Source organism: Neolamprologus brichardi, chromosome 22 (assembly GCF_056152115.1).
Source record: "Neolamprologus brichardi isolate AB-2024 chromosome 22, ASM5615211v1, whole genome shotgun sequence".
Lineage (NCBI taxonomy): Eukaryota > Metazoa > Chordata > Actinopteri > Cichliformes > Cichlidae > Neolamprologus > Neolamprologus brichardi.
The window spans coordinates 13,439,917-13,462,510 of record NC_142124.1 but is presented as its reverse complement, the minus strand read 5'-3'; the positions used below and the strand labels follow the sequence as shown (position 1 = coordinate 13,462,510).

The following is a 22,594-nucleotide window of genomic DNA, read 5'->3' as shown; positions in this document are numbered from 1 at the left end:
TTCCTGCTTTGTTCATCTGTACAATACCAAGGTCCTGTGAAAGTTGCTGTGATAGAGCATTGATTCACACGAACAGTCTTCCAGGAGTAGAGCAGACTTTGAAGGTAAAGTCAGTCCTTTTATTTTTTGCTTTGAGGTTATTTGACAGAAAACAGAATATTGTGCTCATAAATATACACTGATTAGCATGTAATTATGTTTTCCATGACCTGATGTGCTCTCTCAGATTTATAACTATTCTAGTAAACATAAAAAAGAGCAGGTTCTGTTTATGTGGAGCTGCCATGTTTCCCTGCCATCATGAATACGGTGGCCAAGATGAACATCTTAACATCTGCCTAACTGTGTTTTATGTATGTTGCTTGAGACCAGCCACATATGTAGTACACCAAAGGCAGAGGTGTGAAGGTCCTCCAGTCTACTGGTTTCCTTGCATATCTCTCACTCTCTCGCTCTCTGTCTGTTGTCACTAAACATACCTTGCTTTGTGGAGGTGTGTCTTCCACCGGTCCCAGCCTATCTGCACCTGGGCTAAATACCACACCTGCCAGGGATTTGGTCTTCAGACAGTTTCCACTTAAAGCAGAGGAAGATATTCATTAACTGCCAGATTGTTGACTAAGCTACAGTCTCAGGAGGTTTTACAGCCTCGGCGTGTACACCAGCTGAGGTAAACAGCAGATTGACAGCCTACAGAGTTGTTTGTCCTATAGCGACCACCGTCGCTAGGAGGAGGGGTAAGAAAACAGGAATCAGTTGACTGTAATCTACTGACATCTAGTGGTGAGATTTTAAACACTGTGCCTTTAAAGATTGACAGCTTTGAAACACTTTTACTGGAATTCCTGACTGGAGAGGTCGTTTGTAAAGAATTCCACTTAATATTTCTACCGACAACGATTAGTGTCGATAAAGATATTATTATATTCCCTGTAAAGCACTTTGTAATAGATTCCTGTCTTAAAAAGTGCTATATAAATAGATTTTAGTGAGAAAGTGTTTGTCTTTAGTTGTGAACCGTGTGTTGTTGATTTAAAACATCCCGGTAATTCCAAAGGGTTTACAAATCTTCTTTTTAAATATGTATATATTTTCCCTTGCGGTGTGATATAGTGCATGGCCTTTCACTAATGTCTGTGACTGAGCTATACTTGTCTGCGAGCCTATTTCCTCTGCCGCTGTCCTTCATAAATCCAATGAATTACCCAGTATCCCCCCTCTTTCCTCCATTAACCCTCCCCTACTGCCCACCTCCCTCTTCTCTCCCTCCTGAACGAGTGATCAATTAAGGCCCTGTCCAGCGCTCAGTGCACGTCAGCACTTTCTCTCCTCCTCTTATCCCCTCCCTGTCATTTTTCTCTTCTTTTCGGGTGTTGGGCCAGCCACCACCAACACGAAAGGATAGGGAGCAGAACAGACCAAAGGCAGTAGGAAAAACAAAAAGAGAGAATCTTTTATTTTCAGGATGAGAAATGCTCTGTACAGAGATGTGAGTGTTCAGGTGTCAGTATGTGCTCGAAGGAAAACATCCTTTCGTAAACCCTCTGGCAGGAAGTTTACCTTCTGCCTTGCTAGAGGACTTTTCTTTAAAGAGGAAGGGAGAGAAGACAAAAGATGAAGGCAAGTAGAGAGCAGTTATAAAGGACTTGTACAGCTGTCTCTACACTCTATCAGTTCACAGTGAGAAAATACATGTGCACAGACAGTGCTGGTCAGGAATGTAATGCAGTAAACATATTTTGTCCTAGAGGAGTAAAGTAGGAGATTTTTGTTTATTATCATCAAGTCCCATTAAAGCTAAAACAAATCTGCTGAAATTACTGCCTGTGTGGTCAAAGCTTCCTTTTCCTTTGTGTCATAAAATTTTAAGGAACGCATTAATGAGCCACACTTCACACTGAGTGTCATGCTCCTCTGTTATGATGAACACGGGCCCTGTTGTATTTTATCAGGGTAACTCCCTCAGCCATTGTTCTGTTGCTGCAAAAACAGCATCAAATGTGCGTCTGACGGTGTAAAACGCTTGCTAGAAGTGCACTGCTTAGCTGTTTTTTCAAATTAAAAGAAGAAAAATAGCGTCAACCTTGGGATTTGTTGAAAAATACAGAGAAACTCTGCTTTTATCCTTCAGTGGGTTGTTTAGTATCTGAGGATATTCTCCCACACAGCAGTCAGGTAAACTGAATGAAAGTGATTTATGTCTGCTTACAGTTTAAAGGTATGGTTCAATAGTGAGCTTAGTGAGATCCAACACCTGCCACACAGTTGCAGGAAAACACAAGTTATCCACAGTTTAATGTTAAAACAGAGCTCTGTTGTCTGTTTAAGGCTCCGTGTTTGGAAAGTCACGCATATTTTGTACTTCTGCACGCCGGCAAAGTGGATTTTAAAGCAAACACTGAATATGTGATTAAAGTGCAGTTTTAATTCAAGTGTTGCTTGAATTTACTGTTTAGTAATTACAGCCTTTTTCATTTTCAGAGGCTCAAAATTAATTGGACTTACTAACATATTATTAAATATATATGGACTTATTTTTAAGCACTTGTATGAAAGTTTTTTGTAGTTAATGCCTGAAGTCTAGAACCCATGGATATCACCAAATGCTTGGCTTCCTCTCTTGAAATGAGTCTCACTTTCGTCAGTTTTGTATTTAATAAGTGAAAAGCATGCTTTTTTGGGCTGAGATCAGGTCACTGACTTGCTTTTGCAGTTTGCTTTGGGTCATTATCCATTTGCACTGTGAAGCGCTCAACTGAGTTTGGCAGAAAACGTGATAGGCTTCAAATTATGAGCTGTTTTTCCTCCTTCTTCCCATCATTCTGGTACAAATTCATCTTAGTGTTATCTGTTCAAAGATGGGGGTTTTTCTCTAGGATGTTGCAGACTCACATCCAGTCTAAAAATGGGGGAATACATATAAAAGTGGTTGTCACATTGTGATTGTTTGATTTGAAATCCTCTGTAGTGGTGTATAGATGCAAAACTATAACAGTTGTGTCTCGACCATCAAATGATGGACTTTGCTGTATTTACATTACATCCTAATAGACAACCACTCATATTATCTCTTTCAAAAGCAACACACAGACTAGTTTGAACAATTTCCATTCATCCCTCCATCTTTTTTAACCACTTATCCAATTCTGATTTGTGTGGGAGTTTGAACATTTTTTAGTAGCTGTGCACTAGAATTGTACTCACATAGAAATTCACATTGAAATGCTCAGATAATAGCATCAGTGAAACACTGGCAGACTCTGAGCTGTTGAAGGTGGGCTCTATCCTAGCTGTTTCAATGACTCATCCTTCCCTTATAATCTTTGTGCTCAAAATCCCCGCATCATTAAACTCCCATTATTTCAGTATAGCTTACTCCATAGTGAGGATCAAATTGAGATTTCAGACACTTATAAATTCTCCTTTCCCATCTCCGCTGTCACTGACTAAATGTAGGGTCACACGACTTTAGTATTTTTCACAATGTTACATTTCCATTCAGTTCTGGGACTTGTTAAGTGCACTCGTGTTGTGTTATATAACATCAAGGGAACACTTTTAGATACATCCTGTGCAAGTACAATGAAAGCACATTGGACTTTTTTTTAATATAATTTCCTCCTCTTTTTACCGTAAATTGCTGAGGAACATTCAAAGTTAGGGAAGCAAGTCTAACTTTGGCGAGACCGGAGAGGAGAAGCTACATTAATCTATAGATATTTGTAAACAGGAATAACTTTGCATTCTGCATACCTTCAAACTGTTTGCAGACACCCAAATATAAAGCATATATAAAAGGTAGATAAAGCTACAGAGTCTAAAAGGTGCAGCTAATACATAACTGTCTCAGATCAAAAATAGAGTCTATGGGGAAAACAAATATCCTACTCACTTTATCTTTGATTTCAATAAACACTCTTGATAAGTTAATGATTGTGATTGCTACTTTCAATTCTTGGATAATACGATGTTTATTTAGTAAAATATGATCCCCTCACTGTCCTTAAAGGTAGATAAAGCAGGGTTTGTGTGCATTAGGGCGTGCCTGTCCTGTGACTGACAAGTTGCTACCCTACGAGCATGCAGTATCCCACAGTTTCTCAGTCGCATCCTCCCTCCTCATCGCTTCCAGTTTTAAATCATCAAGATGGCAAACAGCCAGCATGCTCAGCTCAGGCTCTGGACTGGGATGGGGACTTTGCTAACCATCGCTGACATCACGATTACTACATTAATCTTTTATATGCGTTCTGCAGAGACAATTCATTTGTTGTTTGACTGGACTTGCACCGTATGGACAAAAGCACTGGCACACTGCCTCTACAAGAGCTGCTCGGCCATGGAAACCCATGCTATGAAGCTCCCAGTGAACAGATATTGTGCTGATATTAACGTCAGGGGAGGTTTATCAGTCTCTGGAGAGGATTGGCAACTTTTACGGACTATGCACCTCAGCGTTCAACAACCCCGCTCTGTAACTTCATGTGTCAGAGTTGCTGTGTTTCCTTCCACTTCTACACTGCAATAATACAAATTGCATCAGGAAGGGCATCCGTATGGTGCTTATGAGGGTTCACATGCACTCCAACTAAAAAAAAAAAACAACAACCCACCAGCAAATAGGAAAAAGCACACGAAACCCAACAGAAGTGTGATGGAACAGCTGCGGATGTGACAGAAACCAAAATATGCGAACTGTACTGAGACATGCTTAAAGGAAGCAGAGGCTTCATCTGTGCTGTGTGGCAGAAAAAGACAACAACTAATGATATTCTCATCATTAGCTGTCAGGATTAGCTGTTTTTGGGGGGGTTTTGTGAGCTTTTATTGCATTTTTTTTTCTATTTCCATTGTGTATTGGTCGCCTTTGCAGCATTTTACTATTTGCTGTTGTTGTTGTTTTTAATTTGCCTTGCAGTACATCCGGCAAACATGTAGAGCTACACGCTGCAGCGACCCTGTAGTGACAGGGTAGCAGCTGAAAGCAGCAATGCTACAGCTGATCTTTAAATATCAATATAAACTTCACAAACTGAATATGAGTACCACGCTGTAATTCACTCGCTCACCCATTCACAAATGTTTTTGAATGCAGACTGCATGGCTGAGTGCTTGCTGTTATACACCTGCAGCAATGGGACTAAAAGCATTTGGATTCAAAGATTAAGAGGTGTGCTCCATTACTTTTGTCCATATAAGTAGTTTGTGTGTTGGCATAAACCTTCAAAATGCCACTGCAGTGTATTTCCTGGAAAATATGATCCTATTAAATTCTCTATACCTTTCAATAGATCATACAGAAATTTGATGGGATGTTTTTTCACTGTAATACATATTTTTTATTTAGAATGCCCTCGCCCTATTTTTCTGCCTCTCGTACCCTTTTAAAACCCTGACCTCCCCTCTGAGTTATTAAACCTTTTAATACGAAATCCAATGAGTTTCGCTGGTCTATTACGAGCTGCCAGATCCACTTAGATGACTGCCTCGTAAGTTATTATCGGTTCAGGTCTCCGCTGTGGTGCAGCTACCGGCCACTGCATCACTGATGACCAGTTAATTCAGTTTCCCAGTCATGATTAGCGCCGCACACTGTGCACACTGCTGGGGAGCTTTGATCTCTGCTGATTGTTGCAGATTGGCAATCGTCTCAAAGAGATAAGGCCTCCGAAATTTAAAGTGGCTCGCGAGCAGTGGAGGGACTTCATCTTTTAAAAGCTTATTAGTCTTGAAGATTATCCGAGGTCTTTCAATTTGACGGTCATTAGATGGGTGCGATTGAATAATAGATGAGATCCTCTTCTGTTCCTCTGTGCTTTCTTGCTCTTCGGTCCACTTTTGCGTATCCAGCAACAAGCCGCTTACTGCGCCTCACTGTGCCAGTGCCGTGGGAGAGGCAGTCTCGTTCCTTCATGACTGCTCTTTGTTGTCTGTCCTTGTAAAAGTCTCTGTCTCCTCTCCCCGCCCTCTCGTCCTCACATCACTCTAAATGATGCAGTATTTTCTCAACATGTGGGAGTCTGGGGCTGTCTTCTCTCTTCAAGAAAATAAAACAGTAAAATGTCTGCCTCATTTATCTATCTGCCTCTCTCTTCTCCACCCTTATTCTTTCAATCTCTCTCTCTTGCTCTAAGAGCTTTCTTACTCCAGGTTGGATTACACTGATAATCCTCCCTTTCTTTATCCATTTCTGGCTCAGCGCTAACCCTAATTTTGGAGGAAAGTCTTTGAATTAACCAGAAGAATCCATTTCACCTTTTCAAGAATCTGATAAAGCACCCTGCTTGCCGTAATCCCATTTTACCTTCACTCTCCATCCCCTTCTTCATCTGTTTTCTTCTTTTATTTCAGTTCCAAAACAGAATGTACTGCAAAGAAAACCTTTTTTTTTTTTTGTTTCCGATTGCTTTACAATCACAAATCATAGAGCCTACAGTCCACTGGAAATTGGGTTTCCTTGGATCGGGGCCCACTCCATCTTTTATCCCATATTTAGTTTCTTTCATCCTTTCCTTCACGCTTCTCCTCCTCTTTTTTTTTCTTTTTCTTTGTTTTCAGACAAAGTCTTTTGAAATAGCGTCCGCAAAGTTGGGAGCAGACATGAGGATTGAGATGGTGCATATGATGTTGAAAACACTAAATGCCACCAGACAGAGGCGGTCAATCACAGCGCCTGCAAATTTCCACTGCTCCGCCATGCTTTCGGTCTCATCTTGCTCCCGGAAGCGGTCCGCCATGTAACGCACCTCCTCCAGGATGGCCTGGAGCTGGGGGTCTCCCATCCCTACAGTGGAGCACCCTCCAAGACCTCCCGCCCCACCTCCAAAGCCCCCACCACTGGAGACAGTGCTGGGACATCCTACAGTTTCCACATTAGGGGTAGGCGGTGGAGGGGAGCTGCAAAATTGTGACGGCAGGTGTGGAGGTGGGCTTCCCGCCACTCGCAGAGGCCCAGCTGAGATGTTGATTCTCTGGATGCTCTCCGGGAGCACCGAGGGGTCGTCCATGCTCTGAAAACCCATATATAGAAGATTCCCGTTGTTGTTAGCACTCGTCTGAGCCTGGAGGTGGGGGTGCCCTGCATGAAGCGGCCCTGTTTGGAGGGGAGCCAGGTTCTGTGGGTGCAGCGGGTGGAGGGAGTCCGGAGGGTTAGGGATGCTTCCGCTCTGTGACCCCGAGGAGCAGCGGCGCAGGTGGGGGGCGCAAGGTGGCCGCTCTGGGTCGTCACTCTCACCCGGGCGCTTCATCCGCAGGAACCACGCGACCCACTGCAGCAAAACGAGCTGCACCTAGTAAGAGAGAGAGAGAGAGAGGGACACAGATATGTAGAGATGAGAGCGGGGGCCTCGAGGGAGCACAGAGCATAAAAGCACTCAAAGAAGTAAAAGAAAACATAAGAAAGCAGCCACAAAGCACCAAAAGCAGCTACACATCCTGACCTGCACCTAACGCCAGTTAAGCTGGGCTAATAGGCAGTTATTTGTCTCTTTCAAACTGCAGCTGCACTTGTAGAAGTATAAGATCCTCACCAGGGTCGCCTGAGGAAAAGATTTTTTTTCTTTGACTACATTCCCCACAGAGAGGAAACTTAGAAAGGTAGGCATACATTCAAACTGTGGAAATATTGAGAGCAGTGCTCACATTGCTGCTTTATGACTCTAACAAGTTTGCTGTAATGTTTCATTGAACAGTGTTTAAATAAAGACCTTATTCAAATTTAAACCTTCGCTTCTGCTTTCCCAAAAAATACAAAAAAGACTCCAAGTCCCCTGAAAGTCATTCTGGCCCAGCAGAGTCCAGATGGGTGTCTGGCATCTAATGAGCAGCTAATGTCCAGATGACTGCTCAATTACACTCGACAGAGTATGTTTACCAGCCAGGTAACCGTCTCTGTTGCTGCTACCGTTGACAAAGGTTTTTTTCAGGGGCTGTAATTATGAACTGTGCTGGTTCGATGCCCTCATCTGAACCACATCAATTAGCCTGTTAATTGGCCATTGGACTGTCTGAACGAGCCATTCATCAACAAAGCGTCCTTGAATTGTGTCGATACATCGAGCATCTGCGCTGTCATGCAGTAAAGCTGATGCACATGTATTGAAAACTGCAGGCCTGTCAGTTCGTCTCTGCAGTCCACACATAAATCACCGGATAAATACATCTTAAGATGTTGGTTAATATTACATTACATGACATTTATTTTCATTTCACGCTTTCTTTCAACATTTTTCACATTTTAAAAAATTCACGTTATGACAAAACTTTTGTTAAAACAAAGCTTGATGAATTTTTTATCATTAAAAAGGCGAGGAAAATAAAAAAAGAAGAAGGAATGAGCCAAATCAAATCCTCCCACACATCCAGAGTGCTTTGAAATGCACTCCTGTTGAAGTCTGTGGTGAGGCATTTGATGAGCACACTCAGGCAGACTGACACTGCTGGATGAGTCACAGCCGAGGAAGTCGGAGAATAAAAAGCAAAAGAAAACTGGCAGAGGAGCACAGGTATAGAGCTAACAAATGGATGACATGTTATTGAAAATGCAGAGCAGAAGAATGATACCAAAGCTTGAACAGAGATTAACAAAATGATTAATTTGAATATATCTGCGTGAATTAGAAAGACCGATCTCTTATTGAAGCAGCGAAGCGTGTAAGTGATGATGTTTGTGGAGTTAGGCTCACCCATTTGGGCATTTTTCCTCCGGTCGGATCGTGATGATGATACTGCAGAACCACCACTGTGGCGATGACTGACATCCCAACGATGATCATTATGCTGGCAAAGTACTGACCTGGGAGGAGTGGGAGAGAGTAAAATATTTCATTTTTAAGTCGCACTGTAATTTCCTATACTGCCTCACTGAACTTCACAGTATCTGCTACAGCTTGTTATTTAGGAAACAGCCCGGCAATCGTTGTATAGAAGTAAAAGATCTACAAAATGATGGCTTAATGTCTGTTTTCAAGGACTCTAAGGTCAGCAAGATGAGGTATTTCACTAAAACACATTATGATGGGATTCTCAAGAAAAATGTGAATTTTTAAGGATGGTGTGTTCCTGTTTTTTTTTTCAAGGTGGATGTCTTCATAACACAACTTCTGCCAAGTTTATACTCCTGGGGGAAAAATCATCAAACAGATTAAATCCACAGCAGATTCTCCTAATTAAAAAAACAAGCAGAAAGGAAAACACTAATGATTATAACTCTGCTTTTTTTTCTTCTCTTACGTTTTTAATGACCAGGATTTGTGTCTTCAGGCAAAGATGGCCTTGCATCTGTGTCGGTTGCCATCTAAGCTCGCTAAACATAATTTCCAGCAGCGTGCCCACAATCAATTTAGACTATTAAACTTTAAGGTGAGCAGGTGGCCACAGTAAATCCTGTGATTACAGTTTTTTTGGGGGGGAGCATTGTGCAGATTTTCTGGTCTCCTGTAGTGCAGTACTGTGCAAAAGTCCTGAGCCATCCCTCAATTCTCCATGTTTTGCAATGAAAATGGGAAATAGGTGCAAAAATTGATTAAAATGTGCAAAATGAAATCCATGGAAATAAAGTGTATAAGGCAATCTGTACAATTCAAACAGCTTGAAAGTCAGTGTTTGGTATGACCACCCTTATTCTTCTGTCTTAGGGAAGCTTTCTTGGTGTGTCTTTAAGTAGTCTTCATGAAGCTTCTTGAAGGACATTCAAAACTCCTCTTTGGATGTTGGCTGCCTTTTGTTCTGTTCTCTGTCAAGATGATCCCACACTGCTTCAGTAATGTTGAGGTCCGGGCTCTGGGTAGGTCAGTCCATTACTGATGGTGCTGCACTGTGAGTTTGTCTGTCTAGGTGTGGTTTTACTGCTTTAGTGTGTTTAGGATCATTGTCATGCTGAAAGATGAAGTTGTTGTCAATCAGACACTTTCAAGATGGTATTGCATTATGGATCAAAACCTGACTGCACTTTTTGTGTATTCATAATTTTATCAATTTTGACAAGTTTTTGACAAGATCACTGTTGCCACTGATTTTCACTGCAGTTCCCTGTTTCCCTTCCCTAAGAATACCTTTTTTGACAGCCACTCTTCCACTCAGACTATTTCTGATGAGGGTCCAGCGAACAGTAGATGGATCAACTGAAGGGTCAGACACATTTCTCAGGTCCTCTTTCAGGTCTTTGCTGCATTTTTTCCTATTTCTTAAGGACACAGCTTTTGGATACTGTTCATCAGCTGTAGATACCTTTTTTAGGTCACTTCTTTTTTCCTCCACTTGTCAAGTTTCCTTAAATGTTTTAGAACACACTGCACATCATCCAGAGAAATGCCAAGTTTTCAGCTAACACCTCACTGAATATGACTTTGTGCAAAAATACTGTTTTATGTCTGCCAAACTGTGTTATCTTTGGCCCTGGTTTTAGATCGAAAGGTAATTAAATGGAAACAATGTATGTGTTTTTGCAACAGGCTGCTAATAAATTTTAAATGAAGTTTTCTGTTATGTATAAGAATAACACGGGTTTGTGTCTGGAGTTAGAAGCCTGTTACATGCTTGAATGAGCCATAGGTTACTGTTAAATGGCTTAAAAAAACACAAAGAATCCCATTCCTCTGAAAATTGTCAGGTAAAAGAGAGCCTGGCTCCTTGGAAGCAAATGTTAAATACATGAGAGGTGGCTCGAGAAAAAAAAATCCTCTGTACATTGTAAAGTCATCTGTGAAAAACCTGGCTGTTGGACAGATGGTCCATTACTGTGGTTCAAATTTAAATATCTTCACTATGTGATGAATTGCCCTGAAATTTTGTGTGACATTTGCCAGATACGGTTAAGTGAGAACTACTGTCTCTGGTAGCTTTTCATGTAGTTTCAGGGTTCTGAGATTATCAGAACAGCAGCTGTTGGGAACATTTTGTGCAGCCTGCAATTGGGTAATGTTCCTTTCATCCATTCATAGTTCATGTTATACTCTTGCACTGCAGGAAGACCGTTGCAGAAGACAGCATACTTCCTCCGTTTCAGCCTTGAAAGCAAAGTATAAAAGGCAGCATCACTCAGCTAATGAATTAAAACAACCTGTAAACCTGAAAGCATTACCAGTCCAGCATACAAAAACACCATCTGAATGGTCACAGGGACACTTGTGTATCCCCTCTAAATTGACACTAGGTCATTGAAACCTTGAGAAATCCTGATCTACAGTTAGGTCCCTAATTTGTTGGACACAGTATTTGTAATAACAGTTTTTTAAAAAGAAGGAATGCACTGGCCAACACCGAAATGTCTAACAGACCACAGAAGACAAGTTCACAACACCTAACAGTCACCAAGGCTCTCAGAGATGCTGATCTACAATCAGCAGAGCCTTCAAGATGAACTTGTCCTAGAAAGATGGGAAGAGAAAAGTAAGGAGAAGGACAAACGCAGCTCATCAATCCAAATTTACCACATCATCTGTGAAACAAGGTAGAGGCAATCTTGTGGCATGGGCATGTACAGCTGCCAATTGAACTGGACTGCTAGTGCTTATTGACGATGTGACTCCTGATAGAAGCAGCAGGATGAATTGTGAAGTGTACAGGGCTGTACTCCCTGCTCAGAGTCAGCCTAAAGTGGATTGCACAGTGCAAATGGACAATGACTCAAACCAAACTACTAAAGCAACCCAAGAGCTTCTCAAAGAGAAGAAATGGGATTTTCTTCAAATGGTTGGTCACCTGATCTCAACCCAAGACAGCATGTTTAGGCCTGCAACTGAAGGTGGCTGCACTAAACGCCCAGCAGAGCATCTCATGGGAGAAATCACAACATCTGGTGATGTTCACGGGTTCTAGAGTTGAGCCTTGGATTTTACTCCAACAGTCCTGATATTTAAAACTATATTAGTCTGTCCGATTCCGCCTGAGCCTCTGAAAATGGGGAATTGTGTATAAAAATCACAGTAGTTCCTAAACAGTTCATTTAAATTTGTTGTAAAAACCCCAGAATCAAAGCCTCGAATTAAAGCCTGCACTTCAATCACATCTTAATTGTTTGGTTTAAAATCCACTGAGGTGACGCACAGAGGCGAAACTACAAAAAAAATGTGTCTTCGCCCAATGAATTATCAACCTAACTGTTTAATCAACATGTTCAGCATCCACAGGCTAACTATCAATTATAACAAACAAAAAACAAGCACAAAGTATCGATTGCGCCCATCAGATAGAAACTGCATGCAGTATCTCCAGTGAGTCAGACAGCCTGATTTAATGCTGTATGTTGTGATGGCAGCAGATTCTTTTTCCTATGAATATATCCATCTTTCACATACCTATGAGAGGGACGGAGTCAGATGTGGCTGGCATGATCTCTGCGACCAGCAGCATGAAAACAGTGAGAGACAGCAGGATGGTGATACCTGCAGATAGAAAGAAAAATAATACATTTTGTTAGGCGATCGATCCAGCGCTTTGGTCTCCTCCCCTCAGTCGCTCTGTCTACTTCTGAGAAACTGCATTAGTCTGTTTGGTATTTTGATAAATAGTCACACTCAGGAAGAGATCGGGTTCGATTTATGTAAATGACCGGCTAACGCTCGTACAGTGAATCACTTTTTTGGCATTGTGCACCTCTAAAGCAAAAAAAAAAATCACTTCCGCATACACAGCACATAACCCTTTTTAAAGGTGTTCAAACATCACCGGTGTGCACGCGAACACACTCCTCACACCCTCCCGCAATTCCATCTTCATTTATCCACCACCACGCAATCTGTCTCACGTCTCCAGCAGACGGAATTTAGGGAGTGCTTTGCTGGCATAACTGTCCCCATTCAGAGGCATTCAATTAAACTCCCAGGCCGAGAGATAAAATATGAATGCTCTTTAAGGATATTAGGTGAATTAAAAATGTGTCTTTTATGCCGCTTTTTCTCTTCACATATGACATTTATTCTTTTTAAAAGCATGCTCCTCTAACCCTAACGGCCCGGCCGCTCGGTGCACGCGTCTCCTCCATCAAGTGAAGTGACAGAGAATTTTTCTGGAAGCCAGTGTGTAAGCTCTCCCCCCAATCAATTCACTAGCTTTAATTACATCAATAGGTTAATTGTGCGTGTGTGTAAGGCTTGGCATCCCCCCCACCTCCTCCTTTTATGGAGAAATGCTGCGTAATGCATCCTGCATCGGGGGTGAGGTTAGGCTTTGACAATGCTGTTGCCTCCCAAGCAGACATGAGTCAAAGAGCATTTAGATAGAAGGATTTATCCAGTTACCAAGGTGAACTTAATGCAATATCAAGCTGCAATCTTCTATTTTCTTGAACAATTAGTCAAATAAATGGTGGAAAAAATAATGCAAAATTTCACAAGATTCAAAAGTGACACGAAAAAAATCTTGAACCAATTAAATTAGATTAAAAAAATGTAAAGCTGAGACTTTTTCTCTATTTTTACTTTATAAAACTTAATCGGTTTCCCAAACATACAGCCATAAATTTTCAACCACTTCCCTCTTCCATTAGTTGCCTAACAGCTTTAGCTCTATAAATGTCAGATAACGTGAAATCTGGACTATTTTAATGTCCTGAGGAGATGAACATTAGTCATCTCTAAACAGGTTGAAGCAGATATTAAAACATATTTGCAGCTGCTGCTTGATCACGGCAATGCTCTCTCTCTCTCTCTTCCAGCCCATTATTGTGCGATTTGGATGTCTCTCCCCTTCTCCTCCTCATCAGTCGTCCCTCTCTCTTTTGTGCTGTCCTCTCTCATCCTTTTCGAATTCTTCTCCTGTCGGTGTTATCTTTTTGCTTCCCTCCCACACCCATCGGTCTGTGTTCCTCCTCCTCGCATTTCTCATCTTTCTATTTTATCCTGTAATCCCTCTCCTCTCTCAGCTCCCCACCCCTCTCCCCTTTGTCTGTTTCATGGCTCCCCGTAGTCTCCAGTGCCACTCCTTCAATTCTTTTCTTTTTTTTCTTGAATTTATTCCTGGATGGCTTGCTTGTTGTGAGCTCAGTTTTTGGCAGCCTATAAACTACTTCACTCAAACCCGGGAGCAAGTTGGAGATTTTTGCATATTTCTTTTTACAAAATATATACATTCGTTTCAAAAAGCCCGAACACTGTGTAAAACCTGCAAGTCGTTTCAATCATATAAGGGACATTTGGAAGTCTTACTGCATTTGCAGCAACATGCTTGGAGAAAGTTGAAAGCAGTGCAATGAAAAATTACAAAAAGTCATGGCCACATGTGCTGCTTTTGAGGCGCCATCTTTTTCATAGAAGAAAAGCTTCTTCCATGTATTACAGCAGCTTGGCTCTGTAGTGAGTTTATGTGCTTGAAGTTTCTATTTTCCTTCAGGTCTTTACACCGTGTGCATCTTGCACTTGAAGCTTTCATTGTTTGCATTCATGATTACCTGCTTTACAGCTCCCTGGAGGAGGAGGGGGGGTTTGAACTAGTTTTTGATCCACTCACCCAATGAGATCTTCTCCCCGGAGTCAGCAGGCAGCACAAAAATGAGCAACGTCATAGAAGAGAGCAGCACACATGGGATGAGAAGGTTCAAGGCGTAGTAAAGCGTTCGCCGCCTTATTGTAATAACAAAAGTCACATCCGTGTAGGGCTCCTTACAGCAGTCATAGAAGACTTCATTCCGCTTTCCAGGAACTCCTGGAAGTAGGAGAGAAACTGGTTTAGTTGCTCATGCCTGAATAAAAGTGAATGCAATGCAAACATTTTTCCCTACTCACCTATTAGGTCCCATTCTCCGTTGGGCATGTAGCCTGAGATGTCAGCGTCGACCATCTGGAGGTCCAGCAGCCAGCCGTCGTACGTCCAAGAGCCAAATTTCAGCTCACATTTCTGAATGTCAAAAGGAAACCAGCGAACATCCACATTGCATGTGCTCATAAAGATTCCTGAGAAAAGGACAAAAGCACAGGGGCTCCTCAATCAATTGACTAAATGACGATAATGAACCGCCGCTTCCTGAGGAGAGGTGACAAGGGAAAGATGTACAGCCGGACCATTTGTTTAGTGCAGGGAGTCTGTCCAGAATATCAAGTTCCTTGTTAGAGAAATCATTCATTCACTTCAAGACCTCTTTTTTTTAAAAAACTTTCTACAACTGTGTGAAAAATGTTACATTACAACCAAAAGTGCACACTGCAACAGCATTTTTATGAACACCCTGCAGGTCTACAGGGAGTTTTTAAATTTAGTTTGGAGGCTGAGGAAGTGAAAGCAAGGACTAGATTAGAAACAAGCTCCCGTCAAAGAGATGGCTATAAAAACAAAACTTGGCAGCTATATATATTGTCACTCACAGGTTTCAGATATTTTCTGCTGTGAACAAATGCTGCTTCTGCTCTCTGCCTGCACACACACACACACAGCTGTTAGCTAAGCCTCAGCTAGAGAAGAAAACATCAACGATGACACTGAAAAATGAGATTGTGCACAGTGCCATAATCAGATTCCCACTTCTATTATGCAGAAATAATAAATGCAACCGCTCCCATATGCACGCCATAAGATGACCAAGAAATCATAAAGACGCACTTCCACCCCCAAATGAAAAATTGCAATGATCCTCGCTGTGGTCGCTGGTGAGCTGCAGCTCTTAAAGTAATTACTGAAATAAAACGGTCTCACACACACACACACACAAGTGCAGAGAACCAAAATGCCAGTGAAGCCTTGCAGCTCTCAAAGACGTTCATTATGAGCCTGCCCACATGCAAATCAGCCTGTGGAGGTAAATGACAGCAGGGAAAGGGGGCTAACAGGTGGAAATCAGAGGTTCATCACCAAATGGAGTAGAAGGTATAGATTTTCTCTCTCCCTGCACTTCTTACTCACTAAAATCCAGCTCCTAACCTCAGGTTCCAACCTTTACTTCTTGAGTGTGTCTTTTTAATTACTCCAGTTATGAGCTCCTGAGGCCCTAAAATCTAAACGTACACCGATTAAGTTAAAGCAGATCCACCTCTCTGTGCTTCAAAATGGATTTGAAGCACAGAGAGGTGGATCTGCACACGCATATTTGCAGCCTGCCTCTCGAATATATCCAGTAACCTTGAAACAACACCTTCAAACAAGGCGCCAGAATCTTCTCTGCAGCTTGGAACAATCTGTCTCGCAGCGCGTACGGCTCCCAAAATAAAACTCCATCATTCTGAGCATTTCAAGGCCTAGAGACAAGATTACCTTGTTATAAATGTCATCCGGTCCAGACATGAGCTAAAGCCTGTTACACGACGTTTCCTGTTAGGCCATTAACACAACACAGCACCTTTACCTCTGCAGCAAGAGGAGTTATTCAGACGGCATTCAGCAGACATCTGGGAACCTCCACATCTGAATTATTTACTGTGTGTCAAGCTCCCCGCTCCATGCCTGACACCCACAAACTTGTTGCCTCTTATTTACTGACAATAACCAGCTGAACAACACGAATAGTAGCCAGGCATGTGTCAGGGAGCTGATTTTTGTTTCTCATTCTTTTGATTTTTCTTACTTTTTCTCATTTACTAATAAAATACACACATCAAACCACTCCTTCTCATATTTTTCCAAATCGTATCTTTGTATTCTCCCACTAATTGACTCTAGACAAAGAATTAAGCAGCTGTATTTACATTCAGCAGCAGCTCATGGGATGGCTTTTGGGGCTTGCAGTCTTCGACTTTTTATTCAAAAAGTCTTTTCAGGCCCTCCCAGTCGCTCTCTCCTCCCCCCAAGAGATGGGATTCAATCTCAGGCTTTGATAATCTGGTGTATAACGAAAAGACTGAGAAACTGCAAAGCAAAGGCCTGTGGAAACACGAGAGGGGAGTCTATACTTTTGTGGGCTTGCATTTGGGTTAAGGCAGGAAGCAGAGGAAGTGAGCGTCTCCTATTTATAGGTGTTACTCACGGAGCTGGGAATCTGTAACCAGTGACTAACTAGGGATGCTGTTTTACAGTGATAAAATATTAATGTCAAGTGTACAAACAGTAGGGAGACATGACTCGATTGTAGAATGAGACGCTGCCGTTGCATCTCGGGGAAATGTGGAGGGGATAAGGAGGGAGATGAGCGACGGGGAGAGCAGGAACGATGATTAAAATCTGAGAAATATGCGGAAAGCCTCACCTGGGGGAAGATACTTGGCAAAGCCGCTGGAGTTTACCAGAACATTGGTCTTAAAGGTGGAGTCAAAGTCATCATCTGCACTGAGGAAGGACAGAGGAAGAAGTGACACGACTTGTTGACGTGTGCGCGTACGAGGCGAGCGTTTAGGGGTTTATGCAGGGTTTACCTGTTGTAGAGGAGGATGTCTGGGGTCCAAATTTGATCTGTGGTAAAGCGAAGATTTTTCACTCCAGGATGTTCGCTCTGGTTCCACTGGAGATAGTGGTCGTACCAAGTCTTCAACACACAAACACAGACATGCTGTCTGAGCCAACAACCTGCAGGCAAATCATTGCACACTAATATTGCACACAAATTGCCAAAAGTATTCGCTCATCTGCCTTTACGCACACGTGTATTTGAGTAACATCCAAATCTTAATCCATAGGGTTTAATATGATGTCAGCTTCAACTTTTCAGGAAAGGCTGTCGACAAGATTTAGGAGTGTGTTCGTGGGAATTCTTGACCATTCTTCCAGAAATGCATTTGTGATTCATCTCAAAGGTCAAGTTCTTCCACACCAAACTATCCATGTCTTCATGGAGTTTGCTTTGTGCACTGGTGCGCAGTGCTTTTGGAACAGGAAGTGGCTATTCCCAAACCCATTCCCTGAAGCTCTATGCACTGGTCTTGAGCTAATCTGAAGGCCACATGAAGTTCGGAGGTCTGTAGTGATTCACTTTTTGTAGAAGTACATTTTATACACCTCTGGCTGTGGAAGTGATTGGAACACCTGAATTCAGTGATTTGGATGGGCGATGAATACTTTTGGCAATATGGTGTATTTCCAAAGCCCTCTACTGTTCATCAAAATAAAACAGAAGATAAAAGGAGGGCACTCTTCCATCTACTGTGTTATTCTGATAACAGTGTGCAGTTTCTTTTTAATTTCCTGCCGTTGAAATCGAAGGCGCTTGGAAAGAAGCCCGACTGGACCTCTTTAAGTTTCTTGAAGACGTTTTCACCTCTCATCCAAGATGCTTCTTCAGTTCTAAGACTGTCTTCAAGAAACTTAAAGAAGTCCAGTCGCTTTCCAAGCTCCTTGGATTGCCATGACCTGGATGACTGAGAACCAGCACAGATATTCCTGCTTTTGTCTTTTTTTTTCCCCACCCTCATTAAATTCACTTCTGTTCAATCCTTTTTGCATTATAGTCTTCCCTCTCTCCTTTTTTGCTCATCTTATGTCTCTCTATGTTCATCAAGCCTGTGTCTACATTTAGGTCCTCCACGCTGAAGTGATTACAATGATACATGGACTTCAGGGTGACCTTAATTTGCATGTTAAAGACTGAGAAAAATAGTTTTTGCCGCTGGAATACAATTAAAAAAAATTATCACCCCAAAACATTCAGAGTCTCTCAGGGGTCCTTACCATCTGCAGCCACATATTAGAGGTTAACACCTGGTTCTTCTCATCCTGCAAAACATTTACACCACTTAAATCATCATTCGCCATATAAACCACAAGGCAAGAGGTGTGAGCGCTGCTCTTGAACCATAAATCCACAAACAAATATCAAATATTTGAAAAAAAAAATCTGGTGCATTATTAATACCACAGTTTCAGGCATAAACAAACTTCATGCTCAATGCTTGTTTTGTTTTTTTCAGTCTAATTTCCATTTTAATTGCAAACAAGCAAATGCTCAGTGTTCTCCATGAAAAACGAAATCTTAATCCAAGGATCTGAATTCGTCCTTTTTAAAATGTTTTGTCTGATGTCAGAAATCAACAGCCCCCAAATGAGTCTGAGATGCCTACCACATCCATGATCTGTATCAAACTGAGGCTGAAGGAGACGTTGAGAGGTAGGGAGTCGTTGGCCACTGGTCGCTCCATGTGGTTGTAGTCCTTCAGGAGGTTTTTCAGCAGAGTCCTCTGATGAGGGCCCTGCAATGACACTGAAAGGCAGAAGAAAGGGCTCATGTTTGAATCTGATATAATGCTCATGTGTGGAAGCAAGCGAGATTTGATGATTCTAATGTCTCTATGTTCACTTTTAGTGGGTCTGTAACCAGATTATAAAGTGTGTTTCTAAAATTCTAGGAAAAACTCACTGGGGGGGACAAATGTGAAAAAAAAAAAAAAACAGGCTGCTGATCAAATGAGAAGATTTAACCTTGAGGATTTCAGCCTCCTTATCTATAAATACATCTGGAAGAACATGACTGAAATGATAAGAAGACAGGAGGAAATGCATGAGGAGAAGCAGGTTTAATGATGAAATTAGCAGAAATAGAACTGATCACTTATCTGGGCTTTAAATGTAACACTGAGGAAAGGTCCAGCTCCTCAGTCAGAATAAAATATTTCAAATTAATGCTGAAAACGCAGAAGAAAAATCAGCAAAGAGAAGAAAGCTTCAGAGCAAGCGTGGAGAACATTAAGTAAACAGGAACTAATTAGAAATGTAGGAAAACCTTATCAGGGCATAACTGGCACTAATTAATGTGTAATTACGTTTGTTTGAGAAGCTCAGAGGTAATGCACATTAAAATGTTGAATTAAGATGTTGATAGAAGAAGTGAGAAAATATCACCCTGACCACAAATGTGCCGTTTATTTGTGTGCATGTAGCTGTTTGTTTGTTTCCTCTCAGTATACCCATCATAACACACCCAAGGTTTAGCCAAGAATTTGTATTCTAATTTACTGTTTATACAACGCTTACATCCATCCATTTCCTTGGCTGTTTATTCAACTAAGTGCCCTCCCTTAGTTGCAGCTCAGTCTTAGGGTCAACACAGACAACAAAACCCTCTCACGTCCATATTTGCAGATAATTAACCGAACAAGCATGTTTGAGGCCCACGCTGGCACAGGAAGAACATGCAAACTCTACCAAGTAGATTTGAATGAGGCTTCTAGCTGTGAGGTGACAGTGAAATATACATACAGGAGATAATTATCAAATTTTTATCAATCATGTGTCAGATTTTCAGTGTGGGAATTTCTTTTTTAAACTACAGCTCTGAAGCTCGTAGATGAAATGTTAAAAGCTAAAAAGAGAAATGTGTACACTCGACTTTATTGGGTACACCTGTTAAAGCAAATCAGCGAATCGCTGGCAGAATGGATAAGCATTGTGATTTAGGTGTCTGAGTCTGAGTATCGGAGGAGCTGCTGATCTGCTGGAATTTACCCCACACAACCATCTCTGGAGGTTACAGAGACTGGTCCGAAAAAGAGAAAATATCCAGTGAGCAGCAGTTCCCTGGGTCATGTTGATGTCAGAGAGTGCTTCAAGCTGATAGGAAGACAACAGTAACTCAATACAACCAAACACTACAGCATATATAAACAGACAACATGCTGGACCTGGAAAACGATGGGCCATTCACCACATCTCAGTCCAATAGAGCATCTTTGGGATGTGATGGAATAAGAGATTCACGTCATACACGTGAAGCCGACAAATCTGCAGCATCAGTGGGATGCTATCATGTCAATATGATCAAAATACTAAAAGCATGAAAAGATTTGAGAACCTGCAGAAAAATACGTGGAAGATTTGGATCTTGCAGAAAGTCTGTGCATTTCATACTGATAAAGTTTTATATTTCCGAGGTAAATTGGTAAATTTATTTGCCGGGATGCGGTATGCTGTGCGTGAAATGGAAGGAACTGTTTGTTTAGTGAAAATGCCACTCGGTGTGCTGATACCCAAATAAACTGCTGCGAAAAGCAGATGCAGCCTGTACTCTGAACAGTATGGAGGAATTCTTTTTTATATATTACACTCTTATATAAGTTTGCTGCTGGGAATATGACAGGATTAAACCCTAGAGGTGCAGAGTACAAATTTACATGCACTTGTGGTGGCGTTTCCTTTCAAAGCTTGCCAAGTAATGAAAATTCCCTGAATGTTTTTTTCTTTAAAAATCCGCGTGCCCAAATACTGTCAGAAACTTTCGCTTCCTCGGTTTTCTTGTCTTTCATGTTTCAGAGCTTTTAGTCTTTGAAACCAAACAAACTGAACACTTTTTCACTGCTGGTACTTCTCCCTGTTGGTAAAGTTTGCTCGCTCTCCTCTCAGGTCTCTCAATCAATTGTCAGCCTTTATGTTCAGCTTTTACTTGTGCTGCTCGGAGCGCCGTCGGCTCGGCTGCAGCAACATGTCCACAACACAGAGAGGCAAGATGGAGATGGAAGAGCCAATTTATACGTCAATTCATTTGATCTCTGACAGGTTTTCCATGTGAGAGCCCTTCGTGTGCACACAGATTTGTGCAGAAAGAGCCAAGGCAAAAACTGCTTCCATTTTTCTATCTGACATATCGCTGCGCTGACTAGATGTCAATCTGCCCATTACAACATCTCACGCAGAGGCATCCAACCCCGTTTCTCAGCTAAACTAACATCCAGAAAACATGAGCACAGTTAAGACGTAAACAAACAAAGCAAACAGGTGAGCAAGAGTCTCACTTTTCTTCTCCTGGAGTCTCTGTCCTACTTCCTGCTATTCTTATTCCACTGCATACTTTGTAAATCAAGCATCAGCAACGTGGACTCCAGCGCCCAAATTCCTCTAAAATGCTGCTGCAATCCGAGTGAAAGACAGACAGAGAGAGACATGCAGGCAGGCTCACCGTGGATCAAAGCAGAGAATCCAGAGAGGAGCAGAGCCACTGAGTGCCACATCCTGGTGGTGTGGAAGGGGTAAAAGAGAGGAGGCAGAAGAAGAGAAGCTTCAGATGTTGGAAAAAAGAGGAGGAGGAGGGAAAGGGAAAAGGGGGGGATACAGAGAGGAAAGAAAGGGAGGAAAGGAGCAGAGACTCAGGAAGCTGCTGGAAATCCTCCGGTCTGCATCCAGTCAGCATCAGAGGGAAGAAGCGCAAGCGTGTGCTGGAAGAAGGGGAGTCGAGAGAGGGCGAGTAAAAGGAGGAGGAGGAGATGCTGGTCGTGCTCTCGCTCCTCTCTCTCTCTCTCTCTCTGTCTCTCTGGGAGGTGGGACTAAAATGGAGAGAAGAAGAGAGAAAATGTCAGTGATGGGGTGAAAGGTTTGACAATAAAACAGTGAAGTGTGGGGACGGATGGGAGGAAGGAGAGAGTTTAATTGCCCTATCACTGTGGGCTGACCTTTTTAAAGACAATAGAAACTGATGAGGCACACGATTTTAAGTGCTCTTAACACTAAGGAGAAGGAGTTTAAGTGGGGGGAAAGGGGCTGATCGATGCAGCAGGGTGAAAAATGTTTGACATAGGCTCAACGCGTGCATAAATTCATGTGGCAAGCACCAAGGTTAACACATAACTGCTTATACTTCTCTAAGTAAACTGATAAAATGCACATTATAGTGATTTTTTTCCACTCTGTGTCAGTTTTTTCTGCACAAATTGCTCATACAGCCCCACATATCGCTAGATTGAACTTCTCCCTCACACTATAAAAGCTGAATCCTTCATAAATCCCTGGAATGTCATACATCCTTCCCTTGACAGTG

General features: G+C 42.0%; 1 protein-coding gene across 1 annotated transcript; it reads right to left on the bottom strand.

Moving 5' to 3' along the window:
- Positions 1-1,218: 1,218 nt before the first annotated feature.
- Positions 1,219-22,007, bottom strand: chrna11 (cholinergic receptor, nicotinic, alpha 11). The gene is made up of 10 exons (XM_035906606.2): positions 21,740-22,007; positions 18,912-19,051; positions 18,523-18,567; positions 17,274-17,383; positions 17,108-17,187; positions 14,721-14,888; positions 14,446-14,640; positions 12,297-12,383; positions 8,685-8,794; positions 1,219-7,289 (listed from the first exon to the last, which is right to left on the bottom strand). Exons 1-10 carry the CDS (start codon positions 21,789-21,791, stop codon positions 6,555-6,557), a joined length of 1,722 nt encoding a protein of 573 aa, XP_035762499.1. The 5' UTR covers positions 21,792-22,007; the 3' UTR covers positions 1,219-6,554.
- Positions 22,008-22,594: the final 587 nt, after the last annotated feature.

Bases quoted from the DNA above. Each gene is read 5' to 3' on its own strand.
- chrna11 (XM_035906606.2), bottom strand. From the start codon at position 21,791: ATGTGGCACTCAGTGGCTCTGCTCCTCTCTGGATTCTCTGCTTTGATC. The intron at 12,384-14,445 runs GTGAGTGGATCA...TTCTATCTGCAG, and splicing joins CGGGGAGAAGATCTCATTGG to GTATCACCATCCTGCTGTCT. The intron at 7,290-8,684 runs GTGAGCCTAACT...CTCTCTTACTAG, and splicing joins GAGGAAAAATGCCCAAATGG to GTGCAGCTCGTTTTGCTGCA.